Here is a 23,368-nt window from a genome sequence, read left to right on the forward strand (position 1 = left end):
CTGTCAGCATTCACAGACCACAGTGAGAACAGGCCCAGTTCGTCACAGCCACTTAACGAATAAACCCCGCTGTTCTGACAGCGGCGTGTGAGTGTCACAGTGAAACCGCCTGGCTTCCCCTGAAAGAAGAGGGAGACCCCTTGGGGGTCTGACACACTGAAGGGTTCCTTCTAGAGACCGTTCCAAAGCGGGGGCCGTAGCCCTGATCCTGGGGATCCGTAACGGGGGTACATGCAGAGCTCCCCCTTTTTGCTCACTTCATGCTCTTTGCCAGCCATGAAGCTGATGACATCGCTGGTGAGGGTGGCACTGGGCGTGAGCCTGCACAAAGACAACAACCAGCGGCAGTATGAGGCCGAGAGGAGCAAGGGGCCAAGCCGCAGGGCCACGGACAAGTTAGAGGCACTGCTGGAGAAGCGCAGGGAGGTGAGCGAAGGGGCTGGCAGGGGCAGCGCTAGGGGACACTGGGGTGGGGGCATGGTGCCAGGGAGTGCTGGACTGGTGGGGATGGGATGGTAGGGGCAGAGTGGGGGATGGTGGTGCTGGGGGCGGTTGGTGGGCTGGTAGGAGCAGAGCCCGCAGAAGTGGTGTGGCTGACGCCTGTGTCTGTCTCAGCTCCAGGAACAGCAGGAGGAGATCGAGAACATGATGAACGCCATCTTCAAAGGGGTCTTTGTGCATCGGTACAGGTGAGTGCGGGGAGGGGAGGTCAGGCTAGGAGCGGGCCCCGCCAGCTGGGTGTGACTCTGCAGGGCGTCCCTGTCTTGCCCTGGGACGACAGTGTGCCATCTGCACGTGAGGCTGCGGGCAGGACGGGGCTCATGCATGCTGGAGGGACGAGGGGCGGGCACTGCAGGGGCATGCTGCATGTCTTGTCTGGCAGGGATCTGGTGCCTGAGATCCGGGCCATCTGCATAGAGGAGATGGGGAACTGGATGCAGAGCTACAGCGCCTCTTTCCTGACAGACAGCTACCTCAAATACATTGGCTGGACCCTGCACGACAAGGTGGGGAGCAGGGGCCCGGCGAGGGCTGGGGCCTGGGTGCTGGAGGGGAGCAGGGAGATCGAAAGGGGGGGTTCTGGCCTGTGGGGCAGGGACGGGACGGACGCTGGTGCTGGCCTGGCTCTCAGCCTCTCTATCCCCACAGCAGCGGGAGGTGCGGCTCAAGTGCCTGAAGGCCCTGCAGGGGCTGTACCGCAGCCGGGAGATGGCTGCTCGCATGGAGCTCTTCACCAGCCGCTTCAAGGTGAGTGCGCTGCCCTGACGCCCGTCTGCCCCTGGGACACCCCACCTCCTCGGGAGCTTGCCCTGCCGCCCGCCTGCCCCTGGGACACCCCCCCCCTCCTGGGGAGCCCTGCCCTGCTGCCCGCCTGCCCCTGGGATGCCCCCTCCTGGGAGCCCTGCCCTGCTGCCCATCTGTCCCCCTGCAGCACGCCCTGGGACACCTCCCTCCTGTGGGGCCCACTTACCCTCCCATGAGTGACTCTCCGTTTGGTGGCTCTCAGGGTCGCATGGTGTCCATGGTCCTGGACAAAGAACCCGACGTGGGTGTGGAGGCCATCAAGCTGCTGACCCTGATTCTGCAGTGAGTATGGAGCTGGGAGCCAAGCGGGGACACGGGGGGAGGCCAGGCATGTGCAGGGCACTTAAGGAAGCTGGGAGGGGCACGTAGTGAGCCTCATGGTGTGGGGCAGCTGGAGACTCCTCTTCCTGCTCAGGCTGAGCCCCTCCCCCTCTGTGAGCAGGAACATGGAGGAGATGCTGACAGATGAGGACTGCGAGGCCGTTTACCCCGTGGTGTATGCTTCCAACCGGGCACTGGCTGCTGCTGCCGGGGAGTTTCTTTACAAGAAGTGAGTGAGTGAGCACGGTCACAGCACCGCCAGCAGGGGGCGTGGGGCTCCCAACAAATATACACCTTCCTCCTCCCGGGTATGGGGTTCCCCCCACAACCACCTCACTCAGAGGGGTTTCACCTCCCTCCTCCCTTCAGGCCTTAATTTGCAATCTCAGCCTGTGCTTTTCGCAGGTGGCTGAAATACAACATTCCCTCTCCCCTGCTCCAACCCACCAGCCCCCACTCCCCTCCCAGAGCAGGGGAGAGAACCCAGGCATCCTGGCTCTCCCCTCTCTAATGTGTGTGTGGTTTGCAGGCAGTTTGACCTGGATTGGGAAGCCGGGAAGGAGAAGGGGCGCCGTGGGGGGAGCAGGGACTTCTTCAGGCTGCTGCTATCTTTCTTCATCGAGAGTGAGGTGAGGAGCACAGTGGGGCTGGGAGGAGTGTGGGGGAGTCTGTGTGGGGGCTAGTATCACCAGGTCTCCCCTTTCCTCCCCCAGCTCCACGAGCATGCGGCGTACCTGGTGGACAGCTTGTGGGACTGTGCTGCCCCCCTGCTGAAGGACTGGGATGGCCTGACGCACCTGCTGCTGGAAGAGTCCCCGGAGGAGGGTGAGTGAGGGACGGGAGGCTGCAATGCACGGGGTGACAGCAAGGGAGTCACAGCTGCCTGGCAGCCTTCGGGGCTGCTCCTAATCCCTCTCCCTCCAGCAGGCTGGGGTGACCAGCAGGAAAACGCCCTGATCGAGATCCTGGTCTCCAGCATGCGTCAGGCCACGGAGGGGAAGCCGCCCGTTGGCAGGGGCCCTGGCAAGAAGGTAAATGAGCCCAAGAGAAGGGAGGGGAGCGCAGTCCATCAGCTCCCCCAGGGTCGCTCTGGGTGACATGTCCCCATGGGCCCGGAGACATCAGCACTCCCCCAAGGGGGTACGTAAACTGGGTCCCCGTGCAGCTGCCCGGAGGTGTGCACGCTGCACCTCTCACAGCACCATCCCCTGCCCCAGGTGCTCTCAGCGCGGGAGCGGAAGGCCCAGGAGGACGACAGGGAGAAACTCACTCAGTACCTCATCCCGCTGCTGCCCCAGCTGCTGGCCAAGGTAAACGGAGGGGAGGTGCAGGGAGGGAACCTCCCAGAGGTGTGCCCTGGGCCCCTTCCTGCCTCTGCTCTTCACCTGCGCTGGGGAGGGAGGGGGCCATGTTGAAGCCGGAACCCTGGGTCTGGCCTTTGCCCTTCCCCGGGTCTCACGTGCCATAATCTAGAGGATCCTGCTATGAGGCTTCCCAGCTAGGTCGTAGGTCGTGGGAGGTTCAAGGGGGGGCATCTCTGCCCATCCTGCTGCCTCCCTGCTTGAGTGACACCTGCTGTGCTCCCGCAGTTCTCAGCTGATGCGGAGAAGGTGGCGCTCCTGCTGGCCGCTCCGCGCTACTTCAACCTCAGCCTCTACAGCAGTGGGCGGCTGGAGAAGGTACTGAGGGTGTGGCTTAGCTATCCTGGCTCCCAGCTCCAGCCCCCTACGTCCCTCCCATAGCCAGGGACAGAGCCTAGGAGTCCTGGCTCCCAGCCCCAGCCCCCCCACATCCCTCCCAGAGCCAGGGATAGAACCCAGAAGTCTTAGCTCCAGAGCTGCCAGTCCAGGAGTAGGGGAAACCCAGGTGCTCTGGGGCCTGCAGTGCCATGGGAACAGGAGCATGTGGGGTGGGGAGGAGGGGACCCCCATTAGCTGCTTCCTTTGAGGTGCTGGCTGAGTTGCACTGTGCTGTCTGGGAACCCCTCCCCTCCAAGTGATGCAAGTAGTGCTGGGGGTCCCCCTGGACAGGGGTACAGTGAGTCACAGCCTGTGATTCCTTCTCCTCCCTCTGCAGGAGCTGGGGGATCCCCCTTTTCCTTCTCCAGAGCCTGCCTGTTCCCCTCCACCACCTTCCCAGAAGCTCTCCCACCTCTGCCCAGCCCCACCCGTACCCTCTCTCCCCACAGTACCTAGAGCAGCTGCTGGCCCAGCTGCGGGAGGTGGTGGAGAAACACACTGGCCAGGAGGTGCTGGAGGCTGCTGCCCGGGCGCTGTACGTGCTCTGCAATCCAGAGTTCACCTTCTACAGCCGCGTGGACTTGGCCCGCAGTCGCCTTGTGGACACGCTGGCTGACAAGTTCCAGCAGGAGGTGTCCGAGCTCCTCCAGGTACCTCCCGGGGCTGCGGCCAGGGGCTAGGGTTGGGACCCCATGGGAAGGGGAAGTCACTGCAGGGAGTGCTCGGGTCTGGAATAGTAGCCAGGCAGGGGAGTGGAGAGGGCATCTCTCTGTGGGGGTGGGGGGCTGTGATGGGTTGGATCACAGAAACCCCCTTGGGAGCTGCCACCTGATGTGCCAAGGCTACCTCTGCTCCTGTTTTCCCTGCCAGCTTAGGATTCCAGCCCCCTGTCTTGCTGAGCCAGACACTCCCGTCTGCTCCAACACAGACCCAGGGTCTGAATACCTTGCCCCAAAGCAGCAGGTTTACCTGAAAACAGCTCACAGAAGTGTGCTTGTCTTTAGCACTCAGATGCCCAACTTCCAATGGGGTCTAAACCCAAATAAATACCCTGTTTTACCCTGTATCTGTATAAAGCTTATGCAGGGTAAACTCATAAATTGTTCGCCCTCTATAACACTGATAGAGCGAGATGCACAGTTGTTTGCTCCCCCAGGGTATTAATACATACTCTGAGTTAATAAGTAAAAAGTGATTTTATTAAATACAGAAAGTAGGATTTAAGTGGTTCCAAGTAGTAACAAACAGAACAAAGTAAGTCACCAAGCAAAATAAAATAAAATGCGCAAATCTATGTCTAATCAAACTGAATATAGATAAGATCCTCACCAGTTCCAGAATGCTCCCTTTTACAGACTAATCTCCTTTTAGCCTGGGTCCAGCAATCACTCACACCCCTTGCAGTCACTGTCCTTTGTTCCAGTTTCCTTCAAGTATCCTGAGGGGTGGAGAGGCTCCTTCTTTAGCCGGCTGAAGACAAAATGGAGGGGTCTCCCACGGGTTTAAATAGACTTTCTCTTGTGGGTGGAGACCCCCCTCCTCACTCCTATGCAAAGTCCAGCTCCAAGATGGAGTTTTGGAGTCACCTGGGCAAGTCACATGTCCATGCATGACTCTCAGTCTTTGCAGGCAGAAGCCATTGTCCACATGGTATCTTGTATGTCTCCAGGAAGACTTCTTATGTGGATTGGAGCCTTCCAAGATGCATTGTTCCCCAAGTGCTTCCTGATCGGGTACTTAACCTTGCAAATTCCTTCCTAAAGAAGCTGACCAAATGCCTCACAAAGCTTACTTAGAAATCAAGCAAGTTTACAGCCAATATTCTTAACCTCAAGTACAAAATGATATATGTGTACAAATAGGATGAATAGATATAGTAGACCATAACCGTTACGGAGATATGTTACATAGCAGAGGCAGCACAAAACATATTCCAGTTATGTCATATTCCCATAAAGCCTTATGGGAGGTACTGTCACAGGGGCCACCAGTGTCATGGATTCATAGCTGCAGAACAGTCTCTAGGAGAGATCCTTCAGTGGGCCAGACCCCCAAGGGGTCTCCTCCTTCCTCCAGTGGAAACCATGTGGCTTCGCCGCCTCCTTAGGTTGGACCTCTGGGCCTGCAGCCCCCCTACTTCCCCTCTCCCCTCCCCCCTATGAGTTCCGTTTAGCAAGTCCCAAGGAGACTCTTGCCCACTCTACAGGGATTAACCCCCCTTGCCTGGTGCTTGCAGTCAGTGTTTTCCCCAGGAACTGAAATTGGGGGGGGGGGTGTTTGAATTTACGGGGGGTCAGGGCCGATGAGGGGTGAGACCGTGAGGGTGAAGGTGGGCTGTATGGCACCATAGTAAAACTGAAAACTGTTTCATGACCATTTTATTGGATTTAACTCATGTTTTGAAATCATCACACAAATTAAAGTTGGCCACTCAAGTCTTCTATGAAGCATTACGTCTACATCCTTCTTGGTTTCTTGTTATAATTTTGCATAACTCTGTTAATGAACTTCTTGAATGCAACGCGTTCATCTTTGGTGGCTTCTCGTGTGTCCAGTACTTCCATTCCTTCAGTTGATATGCTCATTAGTTCATTCACATGATCAGGCAGAAGGCGACTTCTTTCAGAACACAAAATTCTATTCCATGATGAAAAAGAACGCTCAGCTTTAGCTGTTGTTCCTGGGAGTAGCAAGAGATGAATTCCTACTTCTTTCATCCCAGGAAACATAGCATAAAGATTGGGTCCAGCCACTAGTAATGATAAAAAAGAAGTTGAAGTCAAATCTTCATTCATTTGTCGTATGATTTTCCACTCTGTGTTCAAATTTTCTGTTCTGTCCTGAGCACATGGCAGCCCCACTGCTGGTAGTGCCTCACTCCGCTCAACTGTCCGTGTTTTATAGGACAGGGATCTGTAAAAGCTACGTAGAGGTTGAGTAGAATCTAGAAGTCACTGTTGTAGATTTTTAAGAATCAAGTTTGTGTCTTAACAAACACTTCTTGTCCTCTTCACTTAAGAATTCAATATAAATGCCTTCATTAGTCAACTTCTGGACTGAAGTCTTTGCTTCGTCCAGTACTTGTTCAATGGGTAGCTCTCTGATTGATCCAAATGTAGCTTCTGTTGCTGGACAAAGATCTACTACTGTTATAGCAGATGCCTGGATGGCAATGTTTAATGACCCAAGTGGTTTCAACAGTAGACTGCGGTGAGCAGTTCCAGGGTGGAGTCGTCTGCGGCTGGACCCTGGGAGAGAGGTGGTGACCTGGAGAAGGGCTGGCACACTAGGGGTTCCTCCTGGAAACCGTGGGGAGCTGAGAGCACACAGGTGTGTGAGTCCACAGTAACTACAGTAATTTGGGGCCAGCGGGAAGATATATAACCATCACCTTAAGAGGGACCTGGTCGAGCTGTGCAAGCAGAGGGGACTGCACGTTGGGAAGCTCACCAAAGAGCGATCCTTGGCTGTTGTCTTAAAATTACTCCAGTCATTATTCCTGACTTTGGAAAGTATCTACCAAGATGGGATGGATCTAAGTAGTGAGGCTGGTGGATTACTTTTGCTACTACGTTCAGAGAAGACTATTGCCATTCTCTCTCTTGTAAGTCTACATTTAAGTCTTCTGAGATGTGGGTTGTCACAGATGCAGCCAATGTGTCTTCTATAACTTGAATATCTAGAAATGCATCTACTGGCCTACCACGGACATCAAGATAACGTACGCAATGACTTAATACTTGCCCATTTGCATCGGTGCATTCATCAGCCATGTATCCACATCTTTTGAATGTGGTGAGAGAGGTCTTCACTTTTTCAACTGTTGAGTCTTTCACTGTTGCACCACATGCTTCTAGCCAGTCATCTGAGTTTCTTGTAGAAAGATGAGCATTTGCTGGTCTTGTCCGGAACCAGTGTTCAACTTCAGGATGAACAAGTGACAATGCACATTGGCCTCCAGTTTCTAGTGTGTGGTATCTCTTGCTTAAATAGAAAGTATGACGCCACAGCCATGTTTGTTCGCAGGTCTCTTGAGATTCCACCCAGCTTACAGTGATTTCAGCGGAGCTCTCAGTGGGGGAACCTCGCTGGTAGTGCAGACTGGGCCCTCTCTTCCACTTAGACCTGGTTATCAGTGATTTCAGCTGTAGTGGTCATTTAACAAAACAAAAGACTGACTATGGAGCCTAATCAGCTCTGTCTTTAAACAGTGGAGAGGGGCAGGTCAAATAGTACTTGTGACTCAGGCAGACCATCAAGCAAAACACCTGTCCCCACCCTCTCTTGTGATGCCCTCAATCAGCACAGGCAGAGGCTTTGGCTACACTGGCGCTGTACAGCGCTGGAACTTGCTGCACTCAGGGGTGTGAAAAAACACCCCCGAGCGCAGCGAGTGCAGCGCTGCAAGCTACTCCCCTCGGAGAGGTAGAGTACATACAGCGTTGTGAGAGCTCTCACAGCGCTGTGAAGTCCTGAGTGTAGCCAAGCCCTAAGTACAGTTCTACCACCCTTTACTCATACGATAAGAACAACATTTCATCCCCCCTCCCCCCCCCAATTCAAGTGATTTGTAACCCAACCCCAGCCAAAATCTATCACTTGGGCAACACAGCTCTGTTTGCTGGATACCTAGGTAGATTAGGTGTGAATGTAAATACAATCTGGTCCTGAAGCCTTTCCCCCAGCCCCAGCTCATCACTAGCTGTCAGGGAGAGCTCATTTAGACTTTGCTTACAAATCATCATTTGGCCAACATCACCGAAATGAATGCACTGACATTGTCATAAAAACAACAGCTGTAGAAGGAAGCTAGTCTATGTTCATACTTTTCAAATCTGTTATACTTTTTCAAATACACGTAGTTTATCATACATTTTATATGCTTTTAAAGTGTGTATGAATGCTTCAATTTCAATTCAGATTTCCAAACAATCACTAAATTGGCAACACTGCATGTAACTAATTCACAAAACTGGGGGGGCGGGGGTGTTGGGGAAATTCAGGGGGGTGTAGGGAAATCGCTGCTTGCAGTGACATTCTCACAGCACTGTCCGAACAGTGGGGTTTATTCGTTAAATGGCACACAGCACAGGAAGCTTAGGGGAGTCTAGAGAAATGGTTAAAGCATCGTCCATTGTGGGTAGCTCAGAGCCCAGCCACGCTGTGGGGAACCCCTGTCTGTCCGTCCATCCGACCTCCTGGGTCAGACTGCGGCTGAGAGCCCAGACGCCTTCCAGCAGCCAACACTTGTCCCCCCACCTCATACGCCTCCAGTCCTTTGTTCTCCAGCTTTGTTCTCTAAAATACAACCACATTTGCTCCAATCCCTCAGAGAGAGAGAAACACCTACAAGATCTCTATCAAGCATTCTTAAAACTACAATACTCACCAGCTGAAGTGAAAAAACAGATTGACAGAGCCAGAAGAGTACCCAGAAGCCACCTACTACAGGACAGGCCCAACAAAGAAAATAACAGAACGCCACTAGCCACCACCTTCAGCCCCCAACTGAAACCACTCCAGCGCATCATCAAAGATCTACAACCTATCCTGAAAGATGATCCCTCACTCTCACAGATCTTGGGAGACAGGCCAGTCCTCGCTTACAGACAGCCTCCCAACCTTAAGCAAACACTCACCAGTAACCGCACATCATACAACAAAAACACTAACCCAGGAACCTATCCTTGCAACAAAGCCCGATGCCAGCTCTGTCCTCATATCTATTCAAGTGACACCATCATAGGACCTAATCACATCAGCCACACCATCAGGGGCTCATTCACCTGCACATCTACCAATGTGATATATCCCATCATGTGCCAGCAATGCCCCTCTGCCATGTACATTGGCCAAACCGGACAGTCTCTCTGCAAAAGAATAAATGGACACAAATCTGACATCAGGAATCATAACATTCAAAAACCAGTGGGAGAACACTTCAACCTCTCTAATCACTCAGTGACAGATTTGAAGGTGTCAGTTTTGCAACAAAAAAACTTCAAAAACAGACTCCAAAGAGAGACTGCTGAACTCGAATTAATATGCAAATTAGACACAATTAACTTAGGTCTAAACAGAGACTGGGAATGGTTGGGTCATTACACTAATTGAATTTTTTTTCCCCCATGTTAAGTTCTCCTCACACCTTCTATGGGTCATCTCGATTATCACTTCAAAGTTTTTTCTTCTGCTGCTACTGATAGCTCATCTCAATTGATTGGCCTCTTACAATTGGTATGCGTACTTCCACCTTTTCGTGTTCTCTGTATAAATATCTTCTGTCTGTGTGTTTCACTCTATGCATCTGAAGAAGTTGGCTGTAGCCCACGAAAGCTTATGCTGAAATAAATTTGTTAGGCTCTAAGGTGCCAAAAGTACTCCTGTTCTTTTTGCAGATACAGACTAACACGGCTGCTACTTTGAAAGCTGGGGAAATGCGCTTCTTTTTCAAGTGCTTGCTCATATCGATTCAAATTAGGTGTGTGCGCAACACGTGCACGCCCGTTGGAAAGTTTTTCTCCCAGCAGCACCGCGTCGGTTGTGGAACCCCCTGGAGTGGCGCCTTCATGGCACTTGTGACGAAGTGGGAATATTCTTAATGTTTTCTCTGAATACTGTGTGGGTGCCTTGGTTTCCCCTATGCATTTCTTAAGTATCTAGATGGTGGGATCAAGGTGTATGATTGTTGCAGAGCCCGAGAGGGCCAGCGTGATGCCGTTTGCACAGAGAATGGCCGACACCCTGTCTCCTGGTAACTGATGGCCTGGGCCCCTCCCCTGCAAGTGCCAACTGAAGGTGTTGGATAGGGTTACCATACGTCCGGTTTTTCCCGGACATGTCTGGCTTTTTGGTAATCAAACCCCCGTCCGGGGGGAATTGCCAAAAAGCCGAACATGTCCGGGAAAAATACCTCTGGCTGGACACTTCCCCTCCTGCGGCTGCTGTGCTCCTCCCCTGACTCTTCAGCTCTGTTTAAGAGCCGAGCTGCCTGAGCGCTACTGGCTTCGGGCAGACCCCATGCCTCCGGATCCTGAGCCGCCGGCCGGGCACTTCCCCTCCCAGGCTCCAGCTGCGCTGGGGAAGCGCCGGCCAGGGGCACAGGGTCTGGAGGCTGCCCGGCAAACGGTGAAGCCAGTAGCGCTTGGGCAGCCCTTTTCGCGTGGCTGGGAGGGAGGAGGGGGAGTTAGGGCGGGGACTGCGGGGAAGGGGCGGAGTTGGGGCGGGGCCGGGGTGGGAAAGGGGTAGGGGTAGGGCCAGGGCCCTGTGGAGTGTCCTCTTTTTTTATTTTTTAAATATGGTAACCCTAGTGTTGGAGAACAAAGAGATCAGGTGGCTTCCTGGCCCAGGAAAGAGACAAAAGCCAGAGGAGGGGCTGGAGAGTTTCAGTTTGGAGCTGGCTGGGGAAAGAGAGGGAGGCCCAGACCCGGGGTCTGGCCGCCCTGGCCCCAAGATGGGCCTGACTGAGGGCTCCTATTTCCTGTACCTACAAGCTCTGTTTTGGACTATGTTCCTGACGTCTAATAAACCTTCTGTTTTACTGGCTGGCTGAGAGTCACGTCTGACTGTGGAGTTGGGGGGCAGGGCCCTCGGGCTTCCCCAGGAGCCCCGCCTGTGTGGACTCGCTGTGGGAAGCGCATGGTGTGGAAGGGGCTGCTGTGAATGCTCCGAGGTCAGACCCAGGAAGGTCGAAGCTGCGTAAGCTTCTTGGCCTGGAGACAGTGCGCTCAGAGAGAGGAGGCTCCCCCAGAGTCCTGACTGGCTTCATAGGGAGCAGTTCCAGAGCATCGCCCGGTGACTCCGTGACAACTGGTGGTAGCGGTGGGATCTACTGCACCACGTAGACAGAGCATCCTGTAGTAAGTGACTGGGAACAGTAAAATGAAGGGGAATTAACGTGGACCAGGTGTGCTGAAGGCTCAGAGAGGGGCGGTTTCAGGGGGCGAAGGAGCTACGCTTAACCCCTGGGAGTGTGTGACCAGCGAGAAAGACTGTTGCAGTAACTGGGGGGACTACGGCGAACAGTCTCGGGGCGGAGGAGTCTGCGGCTGGACCCTGGGAGAGAGGTGGTGACCACGAGAAGGGCTGGCACACTAGGGGTTCTTCCTAGAAAGCGTGGGGAGCTGAGAGCGCACAGGCCTGTGAGTCCACAGCAACTTGGGAACAGCGGAGTGATGGCCTATCACCATCTCCTTAAGAAGGACATTTTAATCCTGTGCAAAAAGAGAGGGTTACGCATTGGGAAGGTCACCAAGCCCCAGTGAATCGTGCAGCTGGAGGACGAGGACCACTCTAAGGAGCAGAATCCTGACCCAGACGGGGCTACAAGAGGATCTGGGAGCAGCTGGAGCAGTAGCCAGGCATCCCCAAGACTCCTGTCCCCAACCATGGCCTGCACAGTGGCACGGGCCAGTGCAATGGCCATTTTGGATCCTGTGGGCGTACCACCAGGTTAAGGGTGCCCAGTCCAAGGCCTCGCGCTCAGTGGCGTTTGAAACTAGGGCGCCAGAGGCAGTGGCCAGTCGCTCCACCCCTAGGGGTGCAGAGGAGCCGGCAGTCCCACCTCCTCCTGCAGAACCCACCCCAGTTCCTGAGCCAGACCTTGGAGTGGCTGGCACAGAGCTAGAGGCAGGGCAGGAGGGCCCTGAGGACCAAGGGAGTCAGAAGGACCCAGTTCCCCCACCAGCATCCTCCTCATCCTCCCCAAACGAGGCGCAGGCGGCACCTCCATCTCAGGGCCGCCCCCTATAGATAGCCGTGCCCACCAGGAACTCCTGCACAGGGGGGCACGGAATATGAACCTGCAGTTGAGGAGGTGGTAGTGTCAGAGGACCCGTATGGTGGACATCCTGGCACCAATAGGACCATCCAGGGTCGCTCATCAAAACTATCCAGGCCAATGCATGCAAAGACCATTTGGCAGACCCCAGCCTCCATCCCTCACCCTGCTAAGAGAGGAAGTACTTTGTGCCCTCCAAGGGGTTCAACTACCTGTTCACACACCCACAGGCTTGCTCGTTGGTAGTGTCTGCAGTAAATGAGAGGGAGAGGCAGGGTCACCAAGCCCCAGCACCTAAATCTAAGGATGCCAAGCGCCTGGATTTATTCGGACACAGTTTACTCCACGGGGGGCTTGCAACTCAGGATTCCCAACACCCAATCCTGAGCAGATACCGTTTTAACTCCTGGAACTCAGTGCTGAAGTTTAGGGATCTAGTACCAGCAGAATCCAGGGAGGAGTTTTGGGCAATTGTCGAGGAGCGCAAGGCAGTGGCACGGACCTCTTTACAGGCCTCACTGGCTGCTGTGGACTCGGCAGCACGCACCTTGTCCTCAGGGATAGCTGTGCGGTGTAGCTCATGGCTGCAGGTCTCGGGGCTCCCACCCGAGGTTCAGCAAACTATGCAAGACCTACCCTTTGACGGGGTGGGTCTGTTTGGTGAACACACTGACTCCAGGATGCATAGCCTCAAAGCTTCCAGGGCGACAATGAAATCTTGGGGTATGCATACCCCAGTAATCCAACGAAAGCCCTTTAAGCCCCAACCGCGCCTGTATCCTCCTCAGCCGAGGCAGGGTTTTTACAGGCGCAGGGGCAGGAATGGCAGGCGTAAGCCTTCCCATCCCCCATCTGGACAGGGCCAGGGCCCAACTAAGCCTTCGTCGGGCTCAAAACAAACATTTTGAAGGTGTGCCTGAGGACGGAGCACCTGTCTCAACGCCGGATCCTTCCCCGTGTTTTTTGAACTGCCTATCCCACTTCTACTGTGCATGGTCCTAAATAACATCGGCCCGCTGTGTTCTTCACATGGTGGAAGTGGGATATTTTCTCCAATTCTACTCCTACTCTCCCTCCCACCCCTCTTCCCCATCCCTCTTCATGGACCCTTCTCATGAGCAACTCCTTATCCAGGACATGCAGGCGCTCCTTGCCATAGGAGTGATAGAGGAGGTTCTTCTTCGAGTGCTTGCTCATATCGATTCCAATTAGGTGTGCGCGCGCCGCGTGCACGATCATCGGAGAATTTTCTACCCTAGCAACACCGGCGGGTCGGCTGTGGAGCCCCCTAGAGTGGTGCCTTCATGGCGCTGAATATATACCCCAGCTGACCCGGCGCCCCCTCAGTTCCTTCTTACCGCCCCTGACGGTCGTTGGAACTGTGGAGCGCGGCGTAGCTGTTCTCCACTCTCCCTAGCTTATTCCGTTTATTGATAGTTATAGTTATAGTTATAGTTGTATATAGTTAGATAGTTGTTTAATTCACTTTATTAATAGTTGTTGTATAGTTAAAGGGGATTAAGGGGGTTGTCTCCCCCTTTTTCCCCCGGCGGCGTGGCCGGGCTCATGCCCAAGGCTCCCGGCTTCAAACAGTGCGCGTCCTGCGCTAAGCCTATGCCAACAAGTGACCCGCACGACTCGTGTCTGAAGTGCCTGGGGGAGTCCCATCAGACAGATAAGTGTAAGATCTGTAAGGCCTTCAGACTGAGAACCAAGAAGGAGCGGGACTTTCGGCTTCGGCAACTCCTTATGGAGGCGGCACTTAGCCCGGACGCTCCATCGGCGCGTCAAGCCCCGGCACCAAGCGCCTCGGTGCGCAGTGCCCCGGCGGCACCGACCATTCCGACTACACGAGTGGCGTCGGACAAGCCTCCACGGCACCGGACCCCGTCGGCACCGCACTCACAGCAAGTGCCTCGGCGCCGTTCATCATCGCCGGGACATAAAAAATCCCATAAGACGGGGACTGCCGTACCGAAGACGCCGGCTCCCCCGGTGCCGGGGGTAGAGCCGCATCCGCCTGTGGAGCACCAAAAACAGGTGCCTCCGGCACCGTCGACTCCGGCTCCGAGGCCGTTGAGTCCGGTGCAGACAGGGTCACCACCGCGACCGGCGGTGATACAGTGCCTCCCGTCGACCCCAGAGACCTTCGCGACGGCGAGAGACTTGATCGCTCTCACGGAGCCGGCACCGCCCCAACCACCGGCACCGTCGACTCGTCCAGTCCAGTCCAGGGGGAAACCTGCCTTGATGCGCCCTCCATCGCAGGGACTGGAACCACGGCACCGTTCCAGGTCCCGAAGCAGGTCCCCACGCCGCTCGCAGTCCCGGCGCCGGATATCACCTCGGCACCGGTCGTACTCGCGGCTAAGATCATCGTTGCGGCACCGTTCTACGTCCCGGCACCGCTATGATCGTCGGTACCGGTCAACATCGAGACGTAGTTCTCGGCACCGCTACGATCGACGCTCAACGTCGAGGGGTCGCTCCCGACACCGGGCATACTCGAGGTCGCCGTCCAGGTCCGACTCCCGGCACCGGCGCGGTCATCGGCACCGATCGCGATCTCGGCACCGATCGCCGGCGCCACACAGAGATAGAACATCTCCAGACCGGCACCGTGCGGCACCGTATCCCACGGGAATCGTCTCGGCACAGTCGGCACCGCCATGGCCATCGAGATCGGTGTCTCGCTCCTCTGAGGACGTATCGAGATCGGCATACCCCCCTCAGGGGCAAGCCGAGGAGCAAGATATAGGCCACTGGCAGGAGTTAGCAGAGGACCCTGCTCACGGCCTCTCTCACTGGTCTTTCTGGACCCCGTGGGCGTACCATCAAGCGCAAGGGGCTCCACTAACTTCAGCCTCTCGCTCGGGTCACTCTGATAGAAGGGCCCCAGAGTCCACCATCTCTCGCCCTCCTCCAGGGGGCATGGAGGCTTCCGTGCCCGCACCACCTGACATCCTGGACCCAAGGGCAGGTGATGCTCCGTCCCAGGAACAGGGAGACCAGGACCCTCCCTTGGATCCCTTACCACCGGAGGCATCTTCTTCTTCCTCTCCAGATGAGGCAGTGGCGGGCACGTCGTGCACAGGTCCACCCCCGATAGATCTTCGGGCTCATCAGGACCTCTTACGTAGGGTGGCCCGTAATATGGACCTACAGGCGGAGGAGATAGTGGAGGTGCAGGACCCCATTGTAAATATCCTCGCGGCGGATGCCCCATCAAGAGTGGCGTTGCCCCTGATCCGCACGATCCAGGCTAACGCCACTACGATATGGCAAACTCCTGCCTCTATCCCACCCACAGCCAGAGGGGTGGAGAGAAAGTACTTTGTCCCCTCAAAGGACTATGAGTACCTGTATACTCATCCACAGCCGTGTTCACTGGTGGTGTCATCGGTGAATGCAAGGGAGCGCCACGGTCAACAGGCCGCAGCGCCCAAATCGAAGGAGGCTAAGCGCCTCGATTTGTTTGGCCGTAAAGTTTATTCAGCCGGAGGGCTGCAACTTAGAGCGGCTAACCAGCAGGCGCTCTTGAGCCATTATAGTTTTAACTCCTGGAACTCTATGGGGAAGTTCAAGGAGTTGATTCCCCAAGAGTCCAGGGAAGAGTTCGGGGCCCTAGTTGAGGAAGGTAAGAAGGTGGCTCGGACTTCCTTACAGGCCTCATTAGATATAGCGGACTCGGCTGCGAGAACCCTGGCATCAGGTATCGCTATGCGAAGGACCTCCTGGCTCCAAGTTTCGGGTTTGCCCCCTGAGTTGCAACAAACCCTGCAGGATTTGCCCTTTGAGGGACAGGGGTTGTTCTCTGATAAGACGGACTCTCGCCTGCAGAGCCTCAAGGACTCCAGGACAATCATGCGCTCCCTGGGGATGCACGTTGCGGGTCCTCAGCGCAGGCCATTTAGGCCTCAGCCTCAGCGCTTCTACCCCCCCCACCTCGTCAGAGACAGGACTCTGCCCGGAGGCGGGGGCGAGGGCGGTAGAAGAAGGTGGACCGGCCCTCAACCTGGTCAGAACCAAGGGCCACCAAGGCCACTCGCAGGCCCCAGGCAGAACTTTTGAAGGTGCGGTCGAGGACGGCGCCCCAGTCATCCCCCAGGATCCAGCCCCCTCCTTTCGGGATCGCCTCTCCCACTTCCACCGTGCTTGGTCCCTTATAACTTCGGACCGTTGGGTCCTTCGCACGGTGGAGAGGGGATACGCTATCCAGTTTTCTTCAATCCCTCCCTCCCACCCCCCTTCCCCGTCCCTCTTCAGGGACCCTTCTCACGAGCAACTTCTTATACAGGAGGTTTCCACGCTCCTTGCTATGGGGGCCATAGAGGAGGTTCCAGTAGAGTTAAGGGGCAGGGGATTTTATTCCCGTTACTTCCTGATCCCCAAGTCCAAAGGGGGTCTGAGACCCATCTTGGACTTGCGCGGACTCAACAAATTTATAGTAAAGTCGAAGTTCCGCATGGTCTCCTTAGGAGCCATTATCCCTTCCCTCGATCCTGGAGACTGGTTCGCCGCCCTCGACATGAAAGACGCATACTTTCATATTGCAATTTACCCGCCCCACAGACGCTTCCTGCGATTCGTGGTAAGCAAGGTGCACTATCAATTTGCGGTCCTTCCCTTCGGCCTATCCTCGGCCCCAAGAGTGTTCACGAAATGTATGGCTGTCGTGGCAGCATACCTTCGTCGACAAGGGATACAGGTGTTTCCGTACTTAGACGACTGGCTGGTACGCAGCCGCACCAAAGAGCAAGTTCGAGCTCACGTCCACATGATAGTGCACACATTCAACAAGCTGGGCATCCTACTCAACAAGGACAAATCCACTCTAGAACCTACCCAGAGAATAGAATTCATCGGCGCAGTCCTAGACTCCAGACGTGCACAAGCCATCCTACCAGACAACCGCTTTTGTACCATCACGAGCCTCATTCATGGGCTCAGGGCCTTCCCAACTACCACGGTGAGGTCGTGCCTCACCCTGCTGGGTCACATGGCTTCCTGCACGTACGTAACCAGACATGCCAGACTTCGGCTTCGCCCACTCCAGACCTGGGTGTCATCGGTATACCGCCCACATCGGGACAGCCTGAACATGGTGGTCACGGTCCCGAACTCGGTCCTGACCTCCCTCACCTGGTGGCTAGATCACAATGTGGTTTGCGAGGGGATGCCATTTCACGCCCCACAACCCTCTCTGCACCTGGTCACAGACGCTTCATCTCTGGGTTGGGGCGCCCATCTCAACGAACACCATACCCAGGGCCTGTGGACTGCACCCCAGCTAGCCCTGCACATCAATGTTCGGGAACTGATGGCGGTGCGCCTGGCGTGCCAGGCATTTCTCAATCTCCTACGTGGCCGCTGTGTGTTAGTTCTCATCGACAACACCACGGCCATGTTTTACATCAACAAGCAAGGAGGAGCACGTTCGTCAATTCTATGCCAAGAGGCCATTCGCCTGTGGGACTTCTGCATCGCCCACTCAATCCATCTCACGGCATCGTTCCTCCCTGGAGTCCAGAACACTTTAGCGGACCGACTCAGCAGGTCCTTTCAGACGCACGAGTGGTCTATCCGTCCGGACATCATACATTCCGTTTTCCAGAAGTGGGGGTTTCCCCAGATAGACCTGTTTGCATCTCGAGACAACAGAAAGTGCCACGTGTTCTGCTCCCTGCAAGGTCGAGCTCCGGGCTCCCTCTCGGATGCGTTTCTCCTTCCCTGGAAAGACCACCTGTTTTATGCCTTCCCTCCGTTTCCTCTGGTCCACAAGGTACTGCTCAAATTGCGCAGAGACCAGGCACAGGTAATTCTGGTCGCTCCAGCGTGGCCGAGACAACATTGGTACACCACACTGTTGGAACTCTCGGTTCAGACACCGATCCCGCTTCCATTATGTCCAGATCTCATCTCTCAGGACCACGGCCGGCTGCGTCACCCCGACCTGCAATCTCTTCACCTCACGGCGTGGCTGCTCCATGGTTCACCCAGGCAGAGCAACAATGCTCACTCTCGGTCCAACAGATTCTGTTGAGCAGTAGGAAGCCCTCAACACGAGCCACGTACTTGGCCAAGTGGAAGCGGTTCTCCTGTTGGTGCGAACAACGAGCCACGTCCCCGTTACAGGCACCTATTCCTCTCATATTGGAATATCTCCTCTCCCTAAAACAGCAGGGGTTGGCGATATCTTCAATTAGAGTTCACCTGGCCGCTATATCGGCCTTTCACCCAGGGGAACTCGCGTCCTCGGTATTCTCTAACCCGATGGTCGTTAGATTCCTCAAGGGCTTAGACCGGATGTACCCACAACAACGTCAGCCCGTTCCGATGTGGGACCTCAACCTGGTTCTCTCCAAGCTCACAGGGCCTCCATTCGAGCCACTGGCCACCTGTTCACTGCTGTACCTATCCTGGAAGACAGCCTTCCTCGTAGCCATCACCTCAGCAAGGCGCGTTTCTGAACTCAGGGCGCTTACATCCGAGCCCCCTTACACAGTTTTCCATAAGGATAAAGTGCAGCTTCGTCCACATCCTGCCTTTCTCCCTAAGGTGGTTTCTCCATTTCATATCAATCAGGATATATTTCTCCCGGTCTTTCATCCTAAACCACATGCTACTCGCCAGGATCAACGTTTGCATTCTCTGGACGTACGCAGGGCCCTGGCTTTCTATATTGACCGCACAAGGCACTTTAGAAAGACGACGCAACTCTTCGTTGCAGTGGCCGACCGAATGAAAGGCTTACCGGTCTCCTCACAACGCCTATCCTCCTGGATTACGTCTTGCATCCGGACTTGCTATGACCTGGCAGGTGTCTCAACACCGCACCTCACCGCTCACTCCACGAGGGCCCAAGCTTCCTCGACTGTTTTCCTGGCGCAAGTTCCGATCCAGGACATTTGTAGAGCTGCAGTTTGGTCATCAGTCCACACATTTACAGCTCACTATGCACTAGTGCAGCAGTCCAGGGACGATGCTGCATTCGGATCAGCGGTTTTGCACACAGCAATGTCTCACTCCGACCCCACCACCTAAGTTGGGCTTGGGAGTCACCTAATTGGAATCGATATGAGCAAGCACTCGAAGAAGAAAAGACGGTTACTCACCGTTGTAACTGTTGTTCTTCGAGATGTGTTGCTCATATCCATTCCAAACCCGCCCCCCTTCCCCACTGTCGGAGTAGCCGGCAAGAAGGAACTGAGGGGGCGCCGGGTCGGCTGGGGTATATATTCAGTGCCATGAAGGCGCCACTCTCGGGGGCTCCACAGCCGACCCGCCGGTGTTGCTAGGGTAGAAAATTCTCCGACGATCGTGCACACAGCGCGCGCACACCTAATTGGAATGGATATGAGCAACACATCTCGAAGAACAACAGTTACAACGGTGAGTAACCGTCTTTTCCTCAGGAGCTAAGGGACAAGGGATTCTACTCCTGTTATTTCCTAATCCCCAAGGCAAAGGGGGAGTCTCAGATCCATTCTGGACCTGCAAGGACTCGAAGTTCATGGTAAAGTTGAAGTTCTGCATAGTCTCTCTCAATACAGTCATCCCTTCCCGGGAGACTGGTTTGTCACCCTCAACATGAAAGATGTGTACTTTCACATAGTGATTTGCCCTGCTCACAGACGCTTCTTAAGGTTCGTAATCGACCAAAACCTAGGGTTATCATATTTTGAGCCTCCAAAAGGAGGACACTCCACGGGGCCCCGGCCCTGCCCCCAGCCCGCCCACGCCCCCGCCCCAACTCCGCCCCCTCCCCTGCTTCCCGCAAACATTTGATTTGCGGGAAGCCTGAAGCAGGTAAGGGGCGTGTGGGGGGAGGAGGCGCGGCCCAGTCTGTCCCCCCCGGCGCCTCCAGCTTGGGTTGGCTCGGGCCCTGGGGTGCCGGCCCCGACCCCGAGCACCCCCGGGCCCGAGCAACCCCGCCCAGCACTGCCGGGCCCCGGCCCGGCCCCCCAGCCGAGCACCCCCGGCCCGCTCGGCACCCCGCGGCCCCCCGGCCGAGCACCCCCGGCCCGCTCGGCACTCCCGGGCCCCCGGCCGAGCACCCCCGGCCCGCTCGGCGCCCGCCGGCGCTCGGCGTCCCCGGCCCCGCCGGCCCCAGGTGCCGCCGGCCCTCGGCGCCCCCGGCGCTCGGCACCGCCGGCCCCTGGCCCAGCTCCCGGCCCAGCCCCGCCAGCCCCCGGCCCAGCCCCGCCGGTCCCGATTTTCCCGGACATGTCCGGCTTCTTGGGATTTCCCCCCGGACGGGGATTTGGAACCCAAAATCCGGACGTATGGTAACCCTACCAAAAACATTATCATTGGGGGGGGGGGGGGGAGATAGAGAGCTCAGTGGTTTGAGCATTGGCCTGCTAAACCCAGGGTTGTGAGTTCAGTCCTTGAGGGGGCCACTTAGGGATCTGGGGCAAAATCAGTACTTGGTCCTGCTAGTGAAGGCAGGGGGCTGGACTCAATGACCTTGCAAGGTCCCTTCCAGTTCTAGGAGATAGGCTATCTCCATTAATTTTATTATCAGTTCACGGTCCTTCCCTTCGGCCTGTTGACAGCCCAATGAGTGTTCACCAAGTGCGTTGTGTAAAGCCTCCGCTCAATCCAGTAGAATGTGATTGCAAGATTTGTAACTTTTCAGTCATTGCTAGTATGATCATTTAAGTTCTGTAACCTTTTGCAAACTTTAAACTTTGTAACTTTTGCAAGCTTTGTAACCTTGTCAGTTACCACTTGTATAATCTCCAAGTTTTGCAATATTCTGTCACGTGATCAGGGAGAGTGTGAACAAGGGAGTGTGTAAAAAGAACTGGAGTACTTGTGGCTTATGCTCTAATAAATTTGTTAGTCTCTAAGGTGCCACAAGTACTCCTGTTCTTTTTGCAGATACAGACTAACACGGCTGCTACTCTGAAAAGGGAGTGTGTGTAGGCGATAAGGGAGTGTGAACAGTTAAGTGTATGTGGGACTGGGTGGAGCGGAATTGCAAGGAGAAAAGAGCCCGGAGACAGATGTCTGATGTAATGTGCCCTGAGAAGGCAATCAAGGGGTGCTGTAAAGAAAAGAAGAACCTGGTATGCGTGAAAAGAACGAGGTCTGGGAATGCTGTGACGGACACAGAAGGAAAACTCAGTGTACGTGACATGAGCCGCCTAGTTCCAATAAAAGGAAGAAAGCACGCTCACAGCTCTCTCTTCTTCTTGGCCTGCTTGCTGCTCGGTGACCGCAGGCGGACACACCAGATCTATTATGCTTTGGCTTCCTCTGCAGTCTCCAGTAACTCTCCGCCTGTGTGAGTGTGGGGGTGCATGAGGGTATGAATGCATTGAATGTGTGTGTGCATGAATGAGCTCCATCCCTTTTCTGTTTCATCCAATAGTGGCATTTAATAAAACCAATATAAGTGTAACCCTGGGTTGGTTTCTAGTGAAATCGAGGTAACAAAGTGCATGTCAGTGGTAGCAGCCTTCCTCCGAAGGAGGCAGGTGTAGGTATACCCCTACCTTGACGACTGGCTACTCAGGGGGCACACCAGAGAGCAGGTGGAGTTGCAGGCCAGTCTGGTCACATCCACGTTCGAGAGACTCGGTCTCCTCCTCAACATGAACAAGTCAACCTTGTCACCGACCCAGAGAATAGAATTTATTTGGGGCAGTGGTTGGACTTGGTCCACGCAAAAGCACGTCTGCTGGAGTCCCGATTCCAAGCCATGTCATGCATCATTCGATGTATGAGAGAGTACCCGACCACGACAGCGAGGAATTGCCTCAGCCTCCTCAGTCAGAAGGCCACCTGCATGTACGTGGTCCGGCAAACCAGGCTGAGGCTCAGACCTCTACAGACATGGCTCGCCTCGACATACCTCCCGGGGCGTGACAGCCTGGACTTAGTGGTCACGGTGCCACAGCAGTGCTCAGATAGTCTTCAAGGGAACCCCCTTCAGCAGCCCTCTACTCTCCTTGTCTCTAGTTATGGACACATCAGCTCTAGGCTGGGGCGCACATCTGGGAGATCTCCAAACACAGGGCCTCTGGGCACAGGATGCGCTCTCTCTCCATATCAATATCAAGGAACTCAGAGCTGTGCGACTTGCATGCCAGGATTTTCAGTCTCAACTGCAAGGCCAGTACATGGCAATCATGATGGACAACACCACTGCAATGTTTTACGTCAACAAGCAGGGTGGAACCGGTCCTCGCCCCTCTGCCAGGAGGCCCTCAGGCTCTGGGAATTCTGTATAGCCCACTCCATTCACCTGGAAGCATCCTATCTGCCAGGAGCCCAGAACGTACTGGTGGATGGCCTCAGCAGATCCTTCCACAACCACGAGTGGTCCATGCGGCCAGACGTCATTCACTCCATTTTCCAGAGGTGGGGGTTTCCCCAGGTCGACCTCCTTTGCACTCGGAGTAACAGGAAGTGCCCAGCATTTTGCTCCTTCCAGAAAATCAGCCCGGGTTCAATCGCAGACACATTCCCGCTACCCTGGGGAGGCCGTCTCCTCTGCGCCTTTCCCCCAAGCCCTCTCGTGCACGAGTTCCTGCTCAAGGTCCGCAGAGACGGTGTGACATTCCCCTCTGGTGTTATCTGGACTGGTGATCTACTAGGTCAGTGGTCCCCAACCTTTTTCGTCTGGCGGGTGCCAGACGACGAGCCATGGAGGACCGTGGTGGCGGACAAGCATCTGCCAAAATGGCACCAACAAGCGGCGTCATCCAGAGGTGTTGCCGCAGAAATTCAGCGGCATTTCGGCGGATGCTCGTCCGCCGGCCAGTATGCGGGCGCACTTAGACGCCCTGGCGGGCGCCGTGTTGAAACCCCTGTGCTAGGTCACTCCAATCCTTCACTCAGAGAGCCAGCCTTACCCTGCTCTGCTGTGAGAACCCCCGGGGCTCCACAGCCGACCTGACTGGTGCTGCTAGGGGAAACTTTCTGATGACTGTGCACGCAGTGCGCATGCATCTAATTGGAATGGACATGAGCAACACATCTCGAAGAACAACAATTACGAGAAGTTTCAGAGTAGCAGCCGTGTTAGTCTGTATCCGCAAAAAGAACAGGAGTACTTGTGGCACCTTAGAGACTAACAAATTTATTAGAGCATAAGCTTTCGTGGACTACAGCCCATTTCTTCGGATGCATACAGAGTGGAATTACGAGAAGGTGATTAACCATTCTTTAGCCTCCTTGTTGAGAGGTGGGGAAATCCATCTCCCACTGGGTC

The 23,368-nt window shown here is 55.3% G+C and overlaps 1 protein-coding gene across 1 annotated transcript in view; it reads left to right on the plus strand.

Annotated features, from left to right (window-relative positions):
• Positions 1–23,368, plus strand: part of STAG3 (stromal antigen 3) — a 55,161-nt gene that overhangs the window by 22,874 nt on the left and 8,919 nt on the right. Inside the window, exons 7-18 of the mRNA XM_054005653.1 lie at positions 275–426; positions 616–689; positions 884–1,007; positions 1,150–1,248; positions 1,508–1,587; positions 1,748–1,855; positions 2,156–2,255; positions 2,340–2,451; positions 2,554–2,657; positions 2,844–2,936; positions 3,216–3,305; positions 3,815–4,015. Of these exons, the coding sequence (XP_053861628.1) occupies positions 275–426; positions 616–689; positions 884–1,007; positions 1,150–1,248; positions 1,508–1,587; positions 1,748–1,855; positions 2,156–2,255; positions 2,340–2,451; positions 2,554–2,657; positions 2,844–2,936; positions 3,216–3,305; positions 3,815–4,015 (1,337 nt within the window). The remainder of the gene's footprint in view (positions 1–274; positions 427–615; positions 690–883; positions 1,008–1,149; positions 1,249–1,507; positions 1,588–1,747; positions 1,856–2,155; positions 2,256–2,339; positions 2,452–2,553; positions 2,658–2,843; positions 2,937–3,215; positions 3,306–3,814; positions 4,016–23,368) is intronic.

The sequence above is a fragment of the Malaclemys terrapin genome, chromosome 15 (assembly GCF_027887155.1).
Source record: "Malaclemys terrapin pileata isolate rMalTer1 chromosome 15, rMalTer1.hap1, whole genome shotgun sequence".
Classification (NCBI taxonomy): Eukaryota; Metazoa; Chordata; order Testudines; family Emydidae; genus Malaclemys; species Malaclemys terrapin.